At 39.1% G+C, this 17,541-nt stretch overlaps 1 protein-coding gene across 1 annotated transcript in view; it reads right to left on the bottom strand.

Annotated features, from left to right (window-relative positions):
- The window catches only part of LOC121954911 (inactive phospholipase D5-like), a 62,546-nt gene that overhangs the window by 12,533 nt on the left and 32,472 nt on the right, over positions 1 to 17,541 (bottom strand). The window contains exon 2 of the mRNA XM_042502654.1: positions 3,541 to 3,677. Coding sequence (XP_042358588.1) covers positions 3,541 to 3,677 — 137 coding nt within the window. The remainder of the gene's footprint in view (positions 1 to 3,540; positions 3,678 to 17,541) is intronic.

Genomic DNA, 17,541 nt, shown 5'->3' on the forward strand with positions numbered 1-17,541 from the left:
TTGCATTGGTCTGTCTGTCTGTCACAACTGTTCTCCCAGGTGTTTCCTGACATTTTGACTCACAGCCAATAATTTGCTGCGACTAATGAGACTTGTTAAGCTCACTATAGGCTGCTGTATTCCATGTTGTTCCACAAACTGGTTGTTTATTCTTGGAGCCGCCAAGCCAGCTTTGCTCCAGTCAGTTCATTTAATAGTTTTTTTCTTGGCCAGTTTGGTATTTCTGTGGGTTGTTCAGTTGTTTTTCTCAAGCTGGTCTTATTTTGTGTTGGCTGCAGCACAGATCTGTAAATGGAGTTCATGAGGCACGAAATTGTGCATGCTCTATGCATTTGAGCCAGTTGAAACAGCTCTTTTTTAAGTTCAAACCCATGTATAAAAAGTGGACATAGCCTTTTTTTTTCCTTAGGCAATGTGAGGGTCTAAGGCCAGAGGGATGTTGTATGCTGTAAAGCCCTCTGAGGCAAACTGTGTTTTGTGATAATTGGCTTTATAAATAACATTGACTTGACTTGACTTGACTTAAGCATGCATTCTTTCGTGAAGCCAGCAGGGGCGACTCTGGTCGCAAAAAGAATCGGATTGTATAGAAGTCTGTGAGAAAATGACCCTATGTCTCTCATGATTTAATGCCTCAGTAAACATTTTGCTAATGAATTTATGGTCTTAATAATTAGATTCATGTCTTCTGTAACACAGAGTGATTCTCAGTTTTGTAAAAAATGGCTCCATGTACAGTAGAATAGACGATAAAACAGGGTATACTTTAGGGTATCGCTATCTTGCAAACGACAAGTGGATGACCTGTCAGTCAGGATGGAGCAATGTGTATCCATGGCACTTTGTATATTTAAATAGTTGTGAACTTGTTTTGGGAGGTTGTGTCGTCTTGGAACTTCGATTCTCTCACAGTGTGTTATCAGTTCATAAAAGTTAACTGTAACATTTTCTTTGCCTAAAAATGTAAAAATATACCCAACTGAATCGGCTGTTTTAAGCTCGTTTTTTGTTGACTTAGCATGTCAAGGTGGCTCCGTTCATTACTTTGCTTATGGTTCAAACTTATTCTAAGGTTATAATGTTGGTGTCCACTAAGTGGCTGCAGAAAATAAGTGGATGTGAGTCTGGTTGTTTCTGCCCTTCCATGAGGCAACTATAGATCAATATTAACCTGCTTATCATCCGTCTGACACCAGGATACATCAGTCATTTGAATGCTATCAGATAAGAGGATACCACTTTGCTCCCACACCCAAACAACATGTTTTACTGCAATCATAGCTCATAATTTTCATCCTCATAGGGAAAGTATAAATCAAATTGAATTAAATTATGAGTTTGTACTGTCAGAGAAAGAGTGAAGAAATTATGGTCATCTAGTATCTGCATTAGTTGTTTTTTTTAATGGAGATGCAAAAATGCAGCAAGCCATCTCAGGTCTCCTGTTCCTGAATCCAGACATTAGCATTGTTCATTATGCAGACAGAAATAGATTAAAGGGAAATCTACATAACAAAACAACCAGCTGCGTGTTACATATCTGAATTACAACATTACAAACAACAAAAAGCTGCTGACTCATTATTTGGGCTGCTAAAAGGCCCAGAAAGAAAACCAAGGCAGGATAAAAGGATCAGTCTGCTGTATTTAGATTATTAAGAAGAAACAGTCATGAATTTCATTTGTAAGTTATTCTCTGGATAATTTTCAGAGTGAATTCTGTCTGAAAGAGACTTGCATTTTCTTTGATTAATTACAAGCACCTTTAGAAATTTAGGGGAGTGTGAGCAAGCCTCAGTGCACCTCATTATAAATGTGTCAGTTTTGCAGTAATCCATCACTTTTCCTATTGTGTACTGCAGCTCGCTCTGAGCAAAACACTTTATGAAATCATCAATTATGTTACATTTGTGCATGTTATAGATCTTTCATATGATGCATGACACTGTAAAACTTTGTCATTAAGCTTATGGGATATAAATACCAACGCATGGCTGTAAAAATGACAGCACGCATTTCTGAAATTTGAGCTAAGTTCTGAACTGACAACACCGTCACACAGCCACGAACAGCTGATGAATAGGTTCATCTCTGACTCATTCTAACCCCAAATCTATCTTGTTATCCAATTCTTCCTCTCTCTCTTCATCTAGTTCACCCCCCATCCCTTCCTCAGTTTTATATTCATCTCTCATCTCTCGAAACTTTAGCCGTCCTTCAGAGCAGGAGGGAAGCCCAATTCAGCTTTTCATGTTTGGATTACATGTTCAGCCTTAAGTGGAAGAGAGGGATGTCTGATAGTGCTCTCTGAAAGGTTGTTAAATGGCTGATTTGGGGAAGAGGAGGGAGCAACTGGATGGACACACATAAAGAAAGAGAGAGAGAGCGAGGGAAGTAATTCAAGGCTGAATGGTAAATTGGATGATAAGAGTCTAATGGAGGGGAACCATGTAGGAAGTGGAAAGCAGGGAGTGCTGTATCAGAGAAAATGACTGCTGATCAGCTAGTTTCACTCCGGACCGCCGGGTCATACTGCAGTGGTTACCGGGCTTTTTTTCTGGGGATCCATATTCTTAAACAGACTAAAGAAAGTTATTAAAGTCTGGTTTAAACTTTAAGAAGAGCCTGGTAATCATTTCATGGCAGCGGGGGAGGCTACAATAGGATCAGATTTTTTAATGTATTGGTTTACTTGGCCTGCACCATTTTTTTTCACTTTGAGAGAGCAGTATATAGTACTCCCTCTGAATTACTGCAAGTAATGCTGTGGGGCCTGCAGCCTCTACACTGCAGTTTTCTATCCTTTGCCAGTGGCTTAAACCTGCTGGATTGCAATGTGTCTCAGCCTGGGATTGATTTATGGTCTGAAACTGGAGCTAAAAAAAAAAAAAATCAGAATTTCTGGCAATGGTAACTGGCTGAATGAATAAACAGCCTAAAGCCTCATTCCCACTACACAAAAAAACACTAACATTTGGCTTTTTAATTCAATGGTAATGCATATGATCTGCATTCACACCCAGGTCTAATGACTCTGCAGTAGACACGGGTTTTTATCGCCTCTGGCTTCGATCTGCATTGATGGGAACACGACACCTGTGTAAATGCGCTAATTTCAGTTCCTTAACTGGCAGGATGCAATGCCGCACTGTGTGTAATTACTGTCCGTCTCCTCCTAAGCAGCGCTAAAACAGTGATCCAAATACATCTGCACTGAGTTTGCAAAAGAGGCTGAATAAGTAACTGAAAGAGAAGAAACCACTGAAAAGCTTTCAAAGACTTCTGTTCCTGCTGCTGTCTACTGTTTACCTGTTCTCCGGGCTGGTATGTGACGTCACAAGTACACACCAACAAAAGAACCCCCAAACACAAACAAAAGCTGACAGAAAGGCAGACTCGTGTACTCAAATTGGGCCTCCTGGTTTGAATTTCATGTCTCAGTAACGGCCACTAAGATCGTAACCTATGACGAGTATATCATACCTATTTGACGAGTATACAAGTCAAACACGTGTGTGTTTGTGGTTCTGCAGCTCTCACCTGCAGTTCCTGCTACAGTTCTCCTCCGTGATCCCGTCTTCGTCTTCGCCCCAAATGTCCACCGCTGAGAAAATCAACGCCACCAGCACGGCGAAGCAGCACACCAAGGCAAAGATCACAATGCACTTCTGCTGAGACTGCAAGAGAGAGAACAAGAACAACATTGATTTGCACGCTGTGTTTTCCACTCTTCATCACTACTGTAAAAACAAGGCCAAAGTGCCCCAACCTTGGCTCCCATTAACTGGCTGCTCCGGGCTGACACAACTTCTGATTTAATGCACAGCTCAGCAGGTTATAAGATGATATAGAGGGGAAATTAACACAACATGTCAGGTCTACATATGACCTTGCAAGTTCAGGGTTTCATATGAAGAACATGAGGCAGAAATGAGGAGAAGAAAGGAAAAGAGGGAAGAAAGAGTACAGAGAAAGGAGAGAGAAGAAAGCGAAAACAAAGCTATCGATTGAAACAAACATTAACATTAGAGATTTGGATAAAGTCCAAATGATCCCATATGGTCGAGAAGGAGATAAGGGTCAGCTGTCAACATCTATAAGAGCGATGAGGACGAAGGGGAGACTAATTCACAGCTGTTACTCATCCAACAGCTCGCTTCAGTCCATCTGCTTATAGAGTACAAGGCCTACAAGAACTGTTTTTCGCTAATGAAATGCAAAACCTTTGTGTTTTATAATTATGAGTGAAATATTAAGCTAAGCTTTTCACTGAAAATTGAAAATAAACCAGTGATTTCTGTCCACCAGTAACACAAAATATTTTATTGTCGCCTGTTTAATATATTTCTTTATTGTCCATCTTACAGTGGTCGTTTAAAGGACAGTATAAAAAAACTCGTTCAAAGTGAGATTTTAATCACATTATAAAGGGGGTAAGTGCTACCATAACTCTGCTGTTGTTCATAAAAACTGTCAGGTTTTAAAGGTCACTCTCCAAAGAAGTTTCTGTAGCTTGCAGCTTCATTTAACCCTCTGAAACCTGAGCAAAAACATGGGAAGATGACAATGAGCAAAAAAAGAAGAAATTACCCCAAAAAAGAGCAATTAATGAAATGAAATTAAAAAAATAATAAAAAAGTGCAAGAAAATTGCCTGAAGATTAGAAAAAGAAGAAGGAAGAAGAAAATCAAAAAACAAAGGAATTACCTGAAAAAAATGAAAGATACATTTAGATATTTAATTTTCTTAGTTATAAATACAGTTTTAATACAGTAAAAAAAAATCTAAAACTACTAATTACTTGCAGTTTCAGTAATATTTCTTCAACTTGCTTATTTCTTTTTCCCCCCACTTTTTTCTCTCCCTCTTTTTTTAATTTACAGTAAAGACTAGACATAATAAAAGCTACAACATAAGAACAGACTTAGGCACATATAGATAGAACAAACAAAACAAAACATAAAAAATACCAGCAATAGCACTGATCTCATTCAGTGAGATATATAAATGATGGTCTTTAACATACTTATTCAGTTATATTAGTTACGCCCATCCTTACAACTCTTAACCATTCTTCTGTCAGGTATGCTGTTATTGGGGACCAGCCCCTAAGAAAAACCTCCAGAGTATCTCTTTGCACATGTGATAATCTCTCCAGAGGTAATATAGACAAAAGCTTTATGTACCTCATCGTGATATCAGGGGGCTCTTCATCTAACCATTTTTGTAAAATTTCAAGGTGCGCAGCATATAAAGTAATTCTAAGACTGTACCTGAAACTATGTTCACAGCTGAAGTCTAATCTCGTTTTTGAAAGAAATAAATCCAGTTTCCTCAGGGTTCAAAGGGTTAAGAAATGTACAAATTCAGTATCACAAACTCATGTCAGTCGGCACAAATACTGCACAAAAAAAGCTATTTTGTATTGACGACCAATTATACAGTATGAAAAGAAATACAATATTTGTAAATCGTCAGTCAACAGTTCTTCTGGGGAAGAAATTACTCTTTGGAGAAAAAAAAGGGGAACCATCCATTATTGTTGACAGGAGGTGGGAAAGTGTTTCTGCTTTTTACTGAGATTATTTCCCAGGGGACTGGATGGCAAAGACAGCTAAGAATTGTGTTAAAGTCTCTAGCGTTATCTCATGAAAACAAACACTGAACGAAATATTTTAAAAATTACAGCTGGAGGCTACGGAAGATAAATGAAACTGGCCTTTTATTTTATTTTTTGCATTTACAGTTTAAAATTTGCCAACTGTGATAATATATAGTAGTTACTGGCTCAAAGCTTCCTGCTTTATATCTGGTTTATATATTTGGTTTCATAGAGATACGATTTGTGTTTAATTTGACAGCATATGATACATAGCACTGTAACACATGTGACTTCAGCAGGTTGCTCTTGTTTCACCTTCATGTCATTGACTCTGCGTGACACTGTCTGACCTGCAACGTCAGCTCGGGTCATTTACAAGGTTGTGGTCCTCTGGTGGTGATGAGATGATTACGCAAGCTTGAAAAGTGAGAGTGAGAGTACTTTCTTCTGGAAATTCATTTAAGTACTTTTTTTTGCCTGATAAATTTTGAAGGCAGTTTATTTGATGGCAGCAAATATGTTCATTGGCAATATCTTGTAATCCAAAAATGTTATATTATTTTGCCAAACCAGAGGTCTGGGACCCTTTTTGGGGGGAAGATGTTGATATTTAAATGTTAATTTAGTAAATGTCATATCTTCAAGTCAGTGTTGACCTTTTGATGATTTAATCAAGACCAAAAATTTTCTCTAACCTTAAAGGTACAGTCACCCCAACACTCAGCATCTCTCACCAAAACAATTTAGGTTGATAAACAGCACTACAGGTAAGATGACAAATATATATTTTTGGTGTGAACTGCCCCTTTAACTGTTTTTAGTGCCCAAACTTAACCATAAAAATATTAATTCTGCTGTAGTTGCGATGAGCAGATTAAAGGGAAAACCAGTTCATTTCACAGTTCACAAAAACAAACTTTAGGCAGCATTATGGTCCTAAAATGCCAATGAATCGTTGTACATAAAGTCTTGTGAAATAAGATTGTTTTCAAAGTATACGGTTCATTTTGACTTGTCATAACAGGAAAGACAGAGGTGTAATTAATAACACTAATTATGGCTCTAAGCCATGTTAGTGGGCCAGCATGCATTAATACCAGGGCACACAAATGGAAATCATTCATTATTATTGTTATTAAATGTTGCTATGACATGTCAAAATGTCTGCAGAGGTTTATGTAATGTATGTATGTTTCTCTGTGTTTGGGAATTGAGACCTGTTTATTGATTACTACTTGATACTGTAGTCATTATGATACTACACTCATCAGTGGTGTAAAGATAGAAGCTTTCATATTGTTATAGGAATATAAACAGCGTATCATTATCTATCACTGTCATATAATGATTATTTTTTTATATTACATTACATACTGGACTGAGGTTCAAGAACACATACAGTAGGTGTATCTACAGCAGCCTCACTCATGCATTCATCATAGTGAGATGCCGATGTGCAATAGATTTGACCCAGTTATTGGAAACGCCCCAACTATTTGTAAAATAATAACAAATGCACCCTGATCCCTTTGAAAGCTGCCATAAGAGCCAGAACTAATTATCCTTGAACACAACAGATCATTAGCACAGTCAGCAAGACTCCACACATTACCCTCGGAGACACATCGCATACACACCATCAACCTCTGAGAGCTGCACCAACACAAAGCTCGGGTTATTTTATTGTGTTTATTGTAGCTAAAGACATTCATGCCTCTAGCTTCCCACGTGGGAATTCAATTAATCTGCCAGCCAGTCAATGGAGAGTCCCTGACGGAGCACAAGGGACACTGGCAGGGATATTTAGCTTCACACTCTCATCCTCACAAAACAATCTGTCTGAGCTGATGTCTGACGTGGGAATAGTATTTTCTGTGTCTTGGCAGCGCTGCAGGGTGGAATATTATAATCTTTATGTGCAACCAGCATCTGATCAAACAACTCATTCACCTTCAGTCCTCCATAACTGAGTGACAACAGCACGGAGGTTAAAGGACTGACCTCCTGATCAGAGGGCAACAGACCTGATGGAAAAAATGTAGGTGAAGGAAAAAAATAAATTAATCTCTGCGTCTGAACACCAAAGAACCCGAGGCGCTAACAAAAGCATACTCAGCAAACACTCACAGGGTAAATGGAGGGTAAATCAAATCTGTCATTCATCCCTGCTTTGTACACTGGATATACTGCAAAAAAGGCAAAGTACAGATGAAGGTCTACCTGCATGCTTCTCATATTTCCAGTGTTTACCAGCGTTTGCATTCACATGTGGTCAGATATGTGCATCATGGCAGAGATATAAAGAGGGCAGACTCAAAGTGTGCACTGGGGATGGTGTTACCCGACACTGAGTACAGCTAGGGATCAATACACCTACAATTACAGGAAGTAGTCTGCCTCGCAGTTACTGTTTACAAAGACTGCTTAAATAGTCACACAGAGAGGAAAGTTAAGGCCACCTGCATGTTTGTATTGAAGTGTCTGCAGTTATTTGGAAATTATGAAAAACGGCAGTGTGCTCAATTCCAAAAGGAGAGGTGCACAGTTGTCTATCTATCTATCTATCTATTTGGTTCAGTAACATGTGGACAGTCTAGAGGAAGCTAGCAGAGGGCCAACCATTAGCCACTTGGCTGCACTTGCTCTATGGGCCCCACAGTGGAAGATTCAGGCCATTTCCTACTGTGGAAATTCAGCTTTTTAGGCGTGAATGTGAGCATGATTGGTTGTCTGTATGTGTCAGCCCTGTGTTAGTCAGGTGACATGTCAAGGGTGTACCCCGTCTCTCAGCTCCCTGCAACCCTAACAGGATAAGCAGTTTTTAAAATGAATGAATAATAAGCTAACTCTTCGTCAGATGATTGGGTTCTTAGATTGCATGTTGGCCAATGCATTCTGCCTCTGCAAACAAGAACATTTCCAATACCAAAATCTTTGCATTCATATGGAGATATCTGTTTAAAGAACCATTACTGAAGTAATAACCCTAAACATCTGATTACGGATCATCTCTTTTTCTTGGCCAACATATGCAAACTCATGTGTATATTTTTATGTGCCGGCACTATTTTTCCTGTTTACAGTTACAGTTAATTACAGCAGCGTGTGCTGGGAAATTCCAGTCCTCTACTAGTGGCAAATATAGCCTTGAATGACTTGCAAAAAAGGAGTCATAAATAACATGATTTAGTAAGATTGCTCGCCCGGCTGTATTAAAAAGCTCTCCAGAGTCCATCTAAAAAAGGCTGTGTGAGGCGGATGGCACGGTGCCACAGAAAAACAAGTATACACTCACTGTCTCTCACGCAGACAGAAGTTAAGGCCAGGCTAGAGGAGGTGGATGTTTATATCCTCAGATCAGAGGCAGAACTTTTAAACAATGGTCGACTCACTGCCAAACCTCTAAGTTGTTTTAAGTATGCCCTTTGCCATCTGTTGAACAACTGGCACCTTTTACTCAATTACAAGTGAGATGGAAAACTTAAGAGTTTATGAACTGTGTGGTGATCATCTGAAGCATGCTCTATATTTCTTATGTCCCAGTTTGTTGTGCTGCTCTGTCACCATATAGCGTGCTGAAGCAAAGCAGAAGGAAACATTGCATTGAGCTGATGGTTCGTGAGCACCATGCAGAAGTCATATGGCCCCTGCGGCTTTGGAAGCACATTTAAGGAAATCTTGAGCGCGCCTACAGAGAGGCAAAATGAGTTTCTTCACAGTTCTGCCAGAGAAAAGTGTCAGGGGCCCAATTATCCTCTTATGAGCATTTCCTCTTTGTCAAGACATGGTGAGAACAAGGAGCCGTGCTGCTCAGAGGGAAAGAGAAGTTAACACCAACATCACAACAGAAGTCTAGGAGAACTATGAGCAACATATCCTGGTTTAATTGGTCTTATGAGCGCTGCTCGGGGTGCTGCAGATGTTATGTCACCACGAGCCTGGTGACAGGATGAGTTTTACTGGCATTTGAAGAGGCAATCTTGTTTCTCATGCAGCCAGTTTCCATCCATGTACACAAGTTTATGGAAAGGAGAAAAGAGAGAAAGAGTAAGAGGAACAAAATAGGGGGGTGAAGGCTACTAAAGCCTTTGTCTTTGTGTTGAATGGAGGTTGGGTTAGTATAAACAAAACTGGGCCTCATGCAAGAAAGTAGGGGTTGATAGATTATCGGCCTGACTGATTAGTGGGGCCAATATTTGGCATTTTGCTGATTATTTGTAATGGCGTTTTATTTTAATGATTGCTGCTAAAAATGATTGATTAAAAAGTGCAAAGAAAGTGTGAGCATGGGAGGAGCTTTAGGGGGGACCTTAGGGGGATATCTTTATTTATTATTTTTTTGTTTAATTTTTCACTTGACTTTATAAAAAAAGTTGCTGAGAACTTTCTGTGTTTGATGTTGAAAAGTTCAGTTTTGCTTAAACATTTGCGAAAGGCATTCAAGGTTCACGTTGGATTTTGTTATATTCCAAATTCTAAATACTGACAGAAAGATTTTCATTTTAAATGTAAATGGATATTAATTCCAAATGTTGGTTATAAGTCTCTATCGATATGCGCCCTGAAAAACCGATATTGGTTGACCCATACAAGAAGCAATATACAAACAAATTTTTTCTTATTTTTGCTCATATCCACGATTTCTTCTGATTTTGTTAGTATTCCTTGATTTTTTGGGATTTTTCAGTGTTTTCTTAATTTTGCTTCACTAGAAAGTTTTACGAGTGGTCGAGAGCGCTCTTACCAAGATAAGACAAAAACATCTCATCCTGAATCTCCCATGGGTGTCTAATCTGGTGACTGAGAAGGCCATATCATATAATTCACATCATCGTCCTACTCATTAAACCATTTAGGAACTCTCATGCTGGATGACATCCCCTTATTTGTTTGTCCTTCAATTTGCTGTTTGTCTTGATGTACATCACCAGACTTCCTCCTTTGCTCCTGTCATAGTTACTACGGCTAAAAGAGGTCGCTGCCCAACAAGAAATGTAACGTTTCTTGGTTGAAAGTCTGGTTTGTTTAGGGCTGAATGTCCTGCAGCACATTATTTATAACTGTTGATATTATTAGTCAGTGTAACTCCAAAAATCAAAATGAACACCAGCTCCTTTGTATGGAGATCACTATTCTGTCTTCTATCTGGACACCTGAGATGTTGAGTGTATATTGGTAAACCTCTGTTGCTGTTTCCTTTTCTTCCCTCTCTCTATCACCATTTTCACCTACTTATTGCATCCATACGGTTTAATCACATTTGTGATGAGCAAAGTGCCCTGAGTGAAACTAAAGTCATGTTTTTCTGTTTTTGCCTCATCCTGCAAGGAGAGGCAGATGGTTCACACAGCTGCTGGAAACCTGAAGACAACTAATCACGCTAATAGTGACAGCAAGCCAACGATGCATCTAAAAGTGTATCGGTGACACTCGCACACAGACACAAAGATGCATGTGGGATTACAGCCATGATAAGAATTTGCAGGGCTCAAACCTTTCCTCACCTTGCTGATAGGTGTGGAAACACTTCATGAATTGTTGATGAGCTTTGTGGTGTGAAGGTGATAGATGTGCGACAGAGAAGGACGCCCTAGTGCAGATTATTTTACATCCTACAAATGGGCTGAAGAATAAAAACAATCAGATTATGATCGTTGGCAGATAAAGTTGCCTAATTTGACAAGTTTAATATGTGCACTGTTTAATTAATATTCCTCTGTCGCATTTGATTCCTACAAATGACCATTGAAGAGGTGTCACTGATGACTAATCTTATTATATTTGGCTGAGCATGTGTGTTTGTGTGTGTGTTTGTGTGTGTTTTCAGTATTAGCAGCCGAACAAGAAGTGAACAGACAGTAAAGACTTTAAAGGAAGCACTAATCTTACGGATACCGAGACAAACGCAGATGATGCGATGTCACAGTAAGATATTTCTGGCATAACTACAATCATCTTTTGATGGAGAAAACCTTTCATCTGTCCAGAACATCAGCAGCAGGTGTCAGATTATGGTGTCAGCCCATCAGTATCAAAGAACAATGTTTTCTTTACAAGCTCTCTCTCTTTTTTTTATTTCTTGCAGAGTTAAATGGTCATGCAGGGAGACGTTAATCTTACAAAAAGCATCTCTACCAACAGTAAATCTAATCAGAACTCAATGCAATAAAGCTACAAGACATCTTGATAAGGGTGTGGTTTCAGTCAAGTGCCACAGTGCACATATACCGTGTACCATGAGCTGCAGTATCTTTTATCTGACTATGCTCGGGACTCTTGTGTGCTATCCACATTTCCTGTCTCTCTCTTCACTGTCAGCTGTCATATAAAGGCAAAAATGTGCTATACCTGATTTTTCTATTTTGTTCTTGGATGATTCCCATAAACAGTTTGGCTTTGTACTTGATGCACAGGGGTTAATGTCAGTCTACTCTGTCAGATACCTACGTCGTAGTTTTTGATTGATAGTTCAGTGTTGGATTTCACCTGTTGATAGCACCACAGCAACAGTAGACAGATGTATTATATACTAGCAGGCCATATTACATTCTTTCATTTGCTTTGCAACATAGGCTACAGAGTGACAGTGGGCTGAGCACGTCCTTATAAAGCTGAAAATTAACCCAGGTAACTTCTATTGTGTCCTGACTCGATCACAGACTATTTCTGTGCAATATTTATACTTTTATTGTAACAGAGGGCAGAAGAGTGTGACACAATGAACAGATGGTTTACAGTTAAATTGGCACAGATGGGTGTGACTGAAAAAGGGAAAGATTACTGAGTCTCTCTGCAACTGTTTTTAAATTCAAATTAAAAACATTATTGTTCTGAAGTGCTTTTGACTAAATGTTTTTAAAACCCAGGGCAATAATTTCATAGTATCTTTATTCTGATTTTATTTTTATTTTTTTAAAATGTCTTTAACTGGCGATTCCAGAAGTTCCCAGATCCATTCTTCATGTATATTTACAATGCATCTATATTTACAGTCACCCTGAGTGTCTTTACTCTAATTTTACTATGTTGGTCTATTCTGCTTACATGGCATCTATTGCATATCTGTCCATCCTGTGAGAGGGAACCCTCCTATGTCAGGTTTCTTCTCAAAATTTTTACAGGAGGGCTGGGATTTCTTTCAGACTGTAAATCCCTTGAGACAAATTTGTACTTAAAATTGACTTGACTATCTCTGTGGCTGTCGTAGACCCGATGTGTACTGTTGTTACAATCTTAATGAGGTGCAATAGGTCAACTATAACATAGCCCAAGGGTAAAATCCCATTACACTTAAGCCAAATGAATACTTGAGTCAATAAAGCTTCCACAATGTGCAAATTCAAGCATGTGTTTGCTGTTTTGGTGCAGTCTCTGGAGGATGCTGCAGATGTACAAAGTTTACTGATAGAGACACTGATGCAGTGTTTGAAAATGGAGAAATCATTATTATAATGATACACACTATTACACTACACTAAAATCAAAAATTACAACGACCCCATCATACCAAATTTAAGAAGTAATGATACTTAAGAGGAAAGCTGAACTCTAAATGCTCTCTACATCATACAGGAGAGCAGCTGCAGACATTCAATGTGCTGAATTGTTTTTAGAGATAGAGGCATACGTTAAGCCTTCAGTGAAGTGCTACTTTTGCTTATTATCATCTGGACACTGTCTTAGGCCCTAGATACACTGTTTTTTGTATCTACAGAATAATATGTACTTTTGGGTGATGTTTAATGTTCACACTGCTTCTGATCTTTACCAGCTGTACACAGTCTGCTCCACACAGAAAAAAAGCTCTTTTATGGTTATTCATCTGGAGGTGTCATCACTCTATTCCACATGTCTCTTCTTCACAGCAGGGATCTGGAGGTTGCAGAGGAAGAGAATGACGAAACACACTCTCACACACTACACATTCGCACCTCAAAGCTGCCTGCAGTCTCGGCTTCTGCAAGATTTACCATTTTATCACAATCAATCAACACTGATTTTACATGAATGTGACATGACTAAACCAGGTGAATCTGAAGACAATATACAGAGCCTCAAAGTTGATAAATGTGCCAAATTTGAAGCTTTTACAGTGTTAGCTAGCATTTTTCAATCATAAAAATGTAAAATTACATTTGAAAGTTGAAATGCTTTTTTCCTTTTTTGTATAGAGAATAGTTTTGTGTTTTTGTCACTGCTTTGTTGTCATCAATATGTAAATGTAAGGGCTGAAAACTTTGGATGTTAGAGATGTAAAGGTGAGGGAGCAAGTGTGTAAGCATTCAGGTAAAAAAAAAATATTCAGGTGCCAAAAATATACTTCACTGCAGGACACAAAGGAGGTCTGTGCACTGTTCAGCTACAATTAAATAATTTATTTCTCTTTGGAAGAGACAAGAGACAAGACTCATGACAAAGTGCCCCTACACACACACACACAGAGAGAGAGAGAGAGAGAGAGAGAGAGAGAGATAGAGATAGAGAGAAACCAACCACCATAAAGCTTTAAACTTTATCTTCAGACTTCCTCACCAGTAAAACCAACTGTACAGCATCTAATGCTGAGCCCACATCTCTGGGTTCAAGGCCACTGCCGCCACAACAGCATTCACTGTTGATCCGATTGATCAAGCAGTTGTCCCTTAATGACATGAGCTGAGTCTGGTCTGGACTCTAATAATCTTTTTTCCATCTTGCAGAATGTTAAATGTTCAATAAAAAAGCAACCACCAAACTAAATTAGAATTACACAGTGCTATCCTATATTTACGTCTATATACACACACAGGTAACATATGTGTGCGTGTGTGTGTGTCTGTGTGTGCGTGCAGTGTATCTACATTTGATTCCCCCAGGTGCAGAATGAGTGACAGTAAGAGAGCAGTATCAGACAGTGTGCTGTCACAGTGTCTAAACGAATGCTGAACAGGCAATTTTCTTTGTGTGTGTCTGTTTGTGTGTCTCGATGCTCGGAGCAAAATGCTGGGAACGCAGTTCATTTCCAATAAACTGTCGGGCTGCTCTCTCTCTCTCTCACTTGCTTGCCCTCTCTCTTTAGCTCTGTGTAATGAGTCGAGCCAGATTTCATAAAGGTATGCTCGTCATTATACTGTGTTTACTGCTGGAGTCGGTGTCTGTGTCCTGTCTCTTATTTCTATTTCTGTCTCGGTTTCTCCTCTATCTTTTCTATGTATTCACTCTATTCTTATCAATATCCCAGTAACACTAACAAAAAGAGAGCAAGCAAAAATAACGATAAGGTGCCTGTTCAGTTTATTTAGTCAGTGGCGACTGGACAACATTAATGGAGGAGTGGATTAATGCATGTCTGACAATTTATGACTTATTAGCTTTGTGTTGAATATGGATTCCACTCTCATATCTGTATGTAAATATTATTGCTACAAAGTCTGCTGCTGTTACATCCTCGATCTGTCTCTGTCCCTCTCTTCAGACACATATCCACTTTCCTGTGCCACCTCAGTTATTCTTTACCTGTCCACCAGGTGCCCTCACACTTTTCTCCTGCATTCACTCCCACCTCATCACCCTCACCTGAGCCTCCCCTCCCACCTGCAACTCATTTCATTCCCTCTTTAGCCCTATACCAGCCTCTTTTCTGCTGTCAGTTCCACTTTTGTCAAAGATTTTCTAGTGTCTGTAATGTGTGGATTCATCTAGGACTTTTCTGCGTCTGCCACTTTGGATTTATTTGGCTGGTTGGACTACTTCCTCCTGGTTTTAACCTTCACCTGCCTTGTGACTGTAAGTTTTTGCACCTTCTTCTTTAAGACACTGCCTTTGTCTACATTTGTGTCCTTACCTGTTACCTGCTTTCATTCAACCATGACAATATTCTACTACCAGCAGCTAGTTAGCTGAGCTAACTTGGCATGAAAACTAGAAACCTGACTCAGAGCTTGATAATTTGATGTTTTATACTAAGGTGGCTGTGTGGATGAAGACTAGGATGGGTTAAAAAGAGACCCATCTTCATCAGGTGTCATAAGTCCTTTTTACTGTCTGTGATCAAGGTGACACTGACATTTCATTCCAGGCTGTGGGGAGATGATTGTCCCTGGGACATTCATCAAAGCTGAAATGAAATATGAGATGTTGAAAGATATTAAGTCGGCCACTTTAATAAGCAAGCATTCATATAGTCACATGGTCATATATAGAGAACATAAAATTGTTGAACATAATAGTCACAGTGTTTGCACACTTTGAAAACGAAAGACTGAGTCAACAAACAGAATAAAACATGTTGGTCACTCTGCTCTTGCTGAGTATGCACACAGCTGATTGACACATAAAGCAGCACAGTCTGACAGGAGGGAGGCAGCTGCAGTGGACTTAATAACTAAAATGAATGACACTGGTGCAAAACAGAATGTGCATTTGTGAATTTCTGAGTTTGCTTTTTTTTATGTGCAAAGTATGAATATGTGTATGAGTTATAGCCAGCTCACTGTACAGTTTTTGGAAAGCTTGTGTTGTAAGGAGGAAACCCAATATGAGGAGAGTGTCTCAGCTTTTCTTTCCTATGTCAGTGTGCATCAATCATGCAGCATCACAGCCTTGTTCACATTCAAGAGTGATATCAGAACTGATATAAATTGAGTTAAAAGCATATGAGGATATGATCAGAGTTGCTGACTGTTGTGCGAGAGATGTCTTGCACAGGGTAGAGTGGTATAATTAGACTTATGTTGACATCAAATAAAGCATTAACTCTTGTAAACACTAAATTATTTGTTTGGATAGTGGATAATATTGCAAACTTATGTTTAGGCTTGGATATGTATATTAGAGCTTTATGGGCTAAAAAGCATTGTGTGTTCAGACAGATTGCAGTGCAAATGGCTGCATACAGGGTATTTTATAGCTTATCACTGTGACATGTAAACACTTATGTGTATTTGGGATTTGGTATCATCTTATCTCAAATATGTTTTGCACAGCCAATTTAGGTTTATTTTTTGCTCAAACTGGGATTTGGCACTTTATTCTGAGCCTGTGAGTACAAACAAGAATAATTCTTTGGTACAGTATTTCAGTGACTTTTTCATGTGTACCATGGAAAGTTTCAAAGAGGTTTCTCCATCCATCACTGCTTCATGACTGCAGCATCTTGCCTACAGGGAACAAGATGTTTATCTGCTGTCACCTGGCCTGATACCAAAGACAGTTTGTGTCAGTTTGATTTGTTGCTTGCTGGATTTATTTTCTGATACCTTCCAGATAGCCAAAATGACCTGGCCCAGTGGAGTCTTGGCTGAGACTCAGGATGAGTGAAGCCCCATAATTGGGCAGAATAAACTGCCTGATTCCGGCTGCAGTCACTGGGCTTTTATCAAAAATTTCCTGGCCCAGCATCGGCCCAAACTCGGCACAGTGGAGGAAAAAAGTCGGGCTGAATCAGGTTGCCCGACTCAACTGAGACTTAGCATGAATAATGCCCCATAATCAGGGGAAATAGACCGATGCGATTCCATTTGCTGACATTGCCATTATGAGGACATCACAACCTAATCGTTAACAAAGAACAATCTCAGAAACCAATACTGTATCGCCACTGATAAAGCCTCTTGGGGAAACAGCCAGAATTTCGGGGGATTCTGGTTTAGGCATTGGATATCCAGGCCAGGACTTCCTATTCTGTGCATCAGTCATTATTTACAGATCAATATAGCAACTTGAAAGAGATCCAGACAACATTTTGGCTAATCCCTGTAAACAGATACCTGCATATCACTGCAGATAAATTACAAAAAAAGCAAATAAATAAAAGCTAGATTATCATTAGACAATAGGTGATGGGTTACCAGATTGCATGGTCAATGCATCATGTCTGTTTTGTTCTCCACTGTTACCAAAGTCCACTCAAATATGACTTGTCAGTATTATTCGGACTACAAAACAACAACAGAATATCT

This window comes from Plectropomus leopardus, chromosome 15 (assembly GCF_008729295.1).
Source record: "Plectropomus leopardus isolate mb chromosome 15, YSFRI_Pleo_2.0, whole genome shotgun sequence".
NCBI lineage: Eukaryota > Metazoa > Chordata > Actinopteri > Perciformes > Serranidae > Plectropomus > Plectropomus leopardus.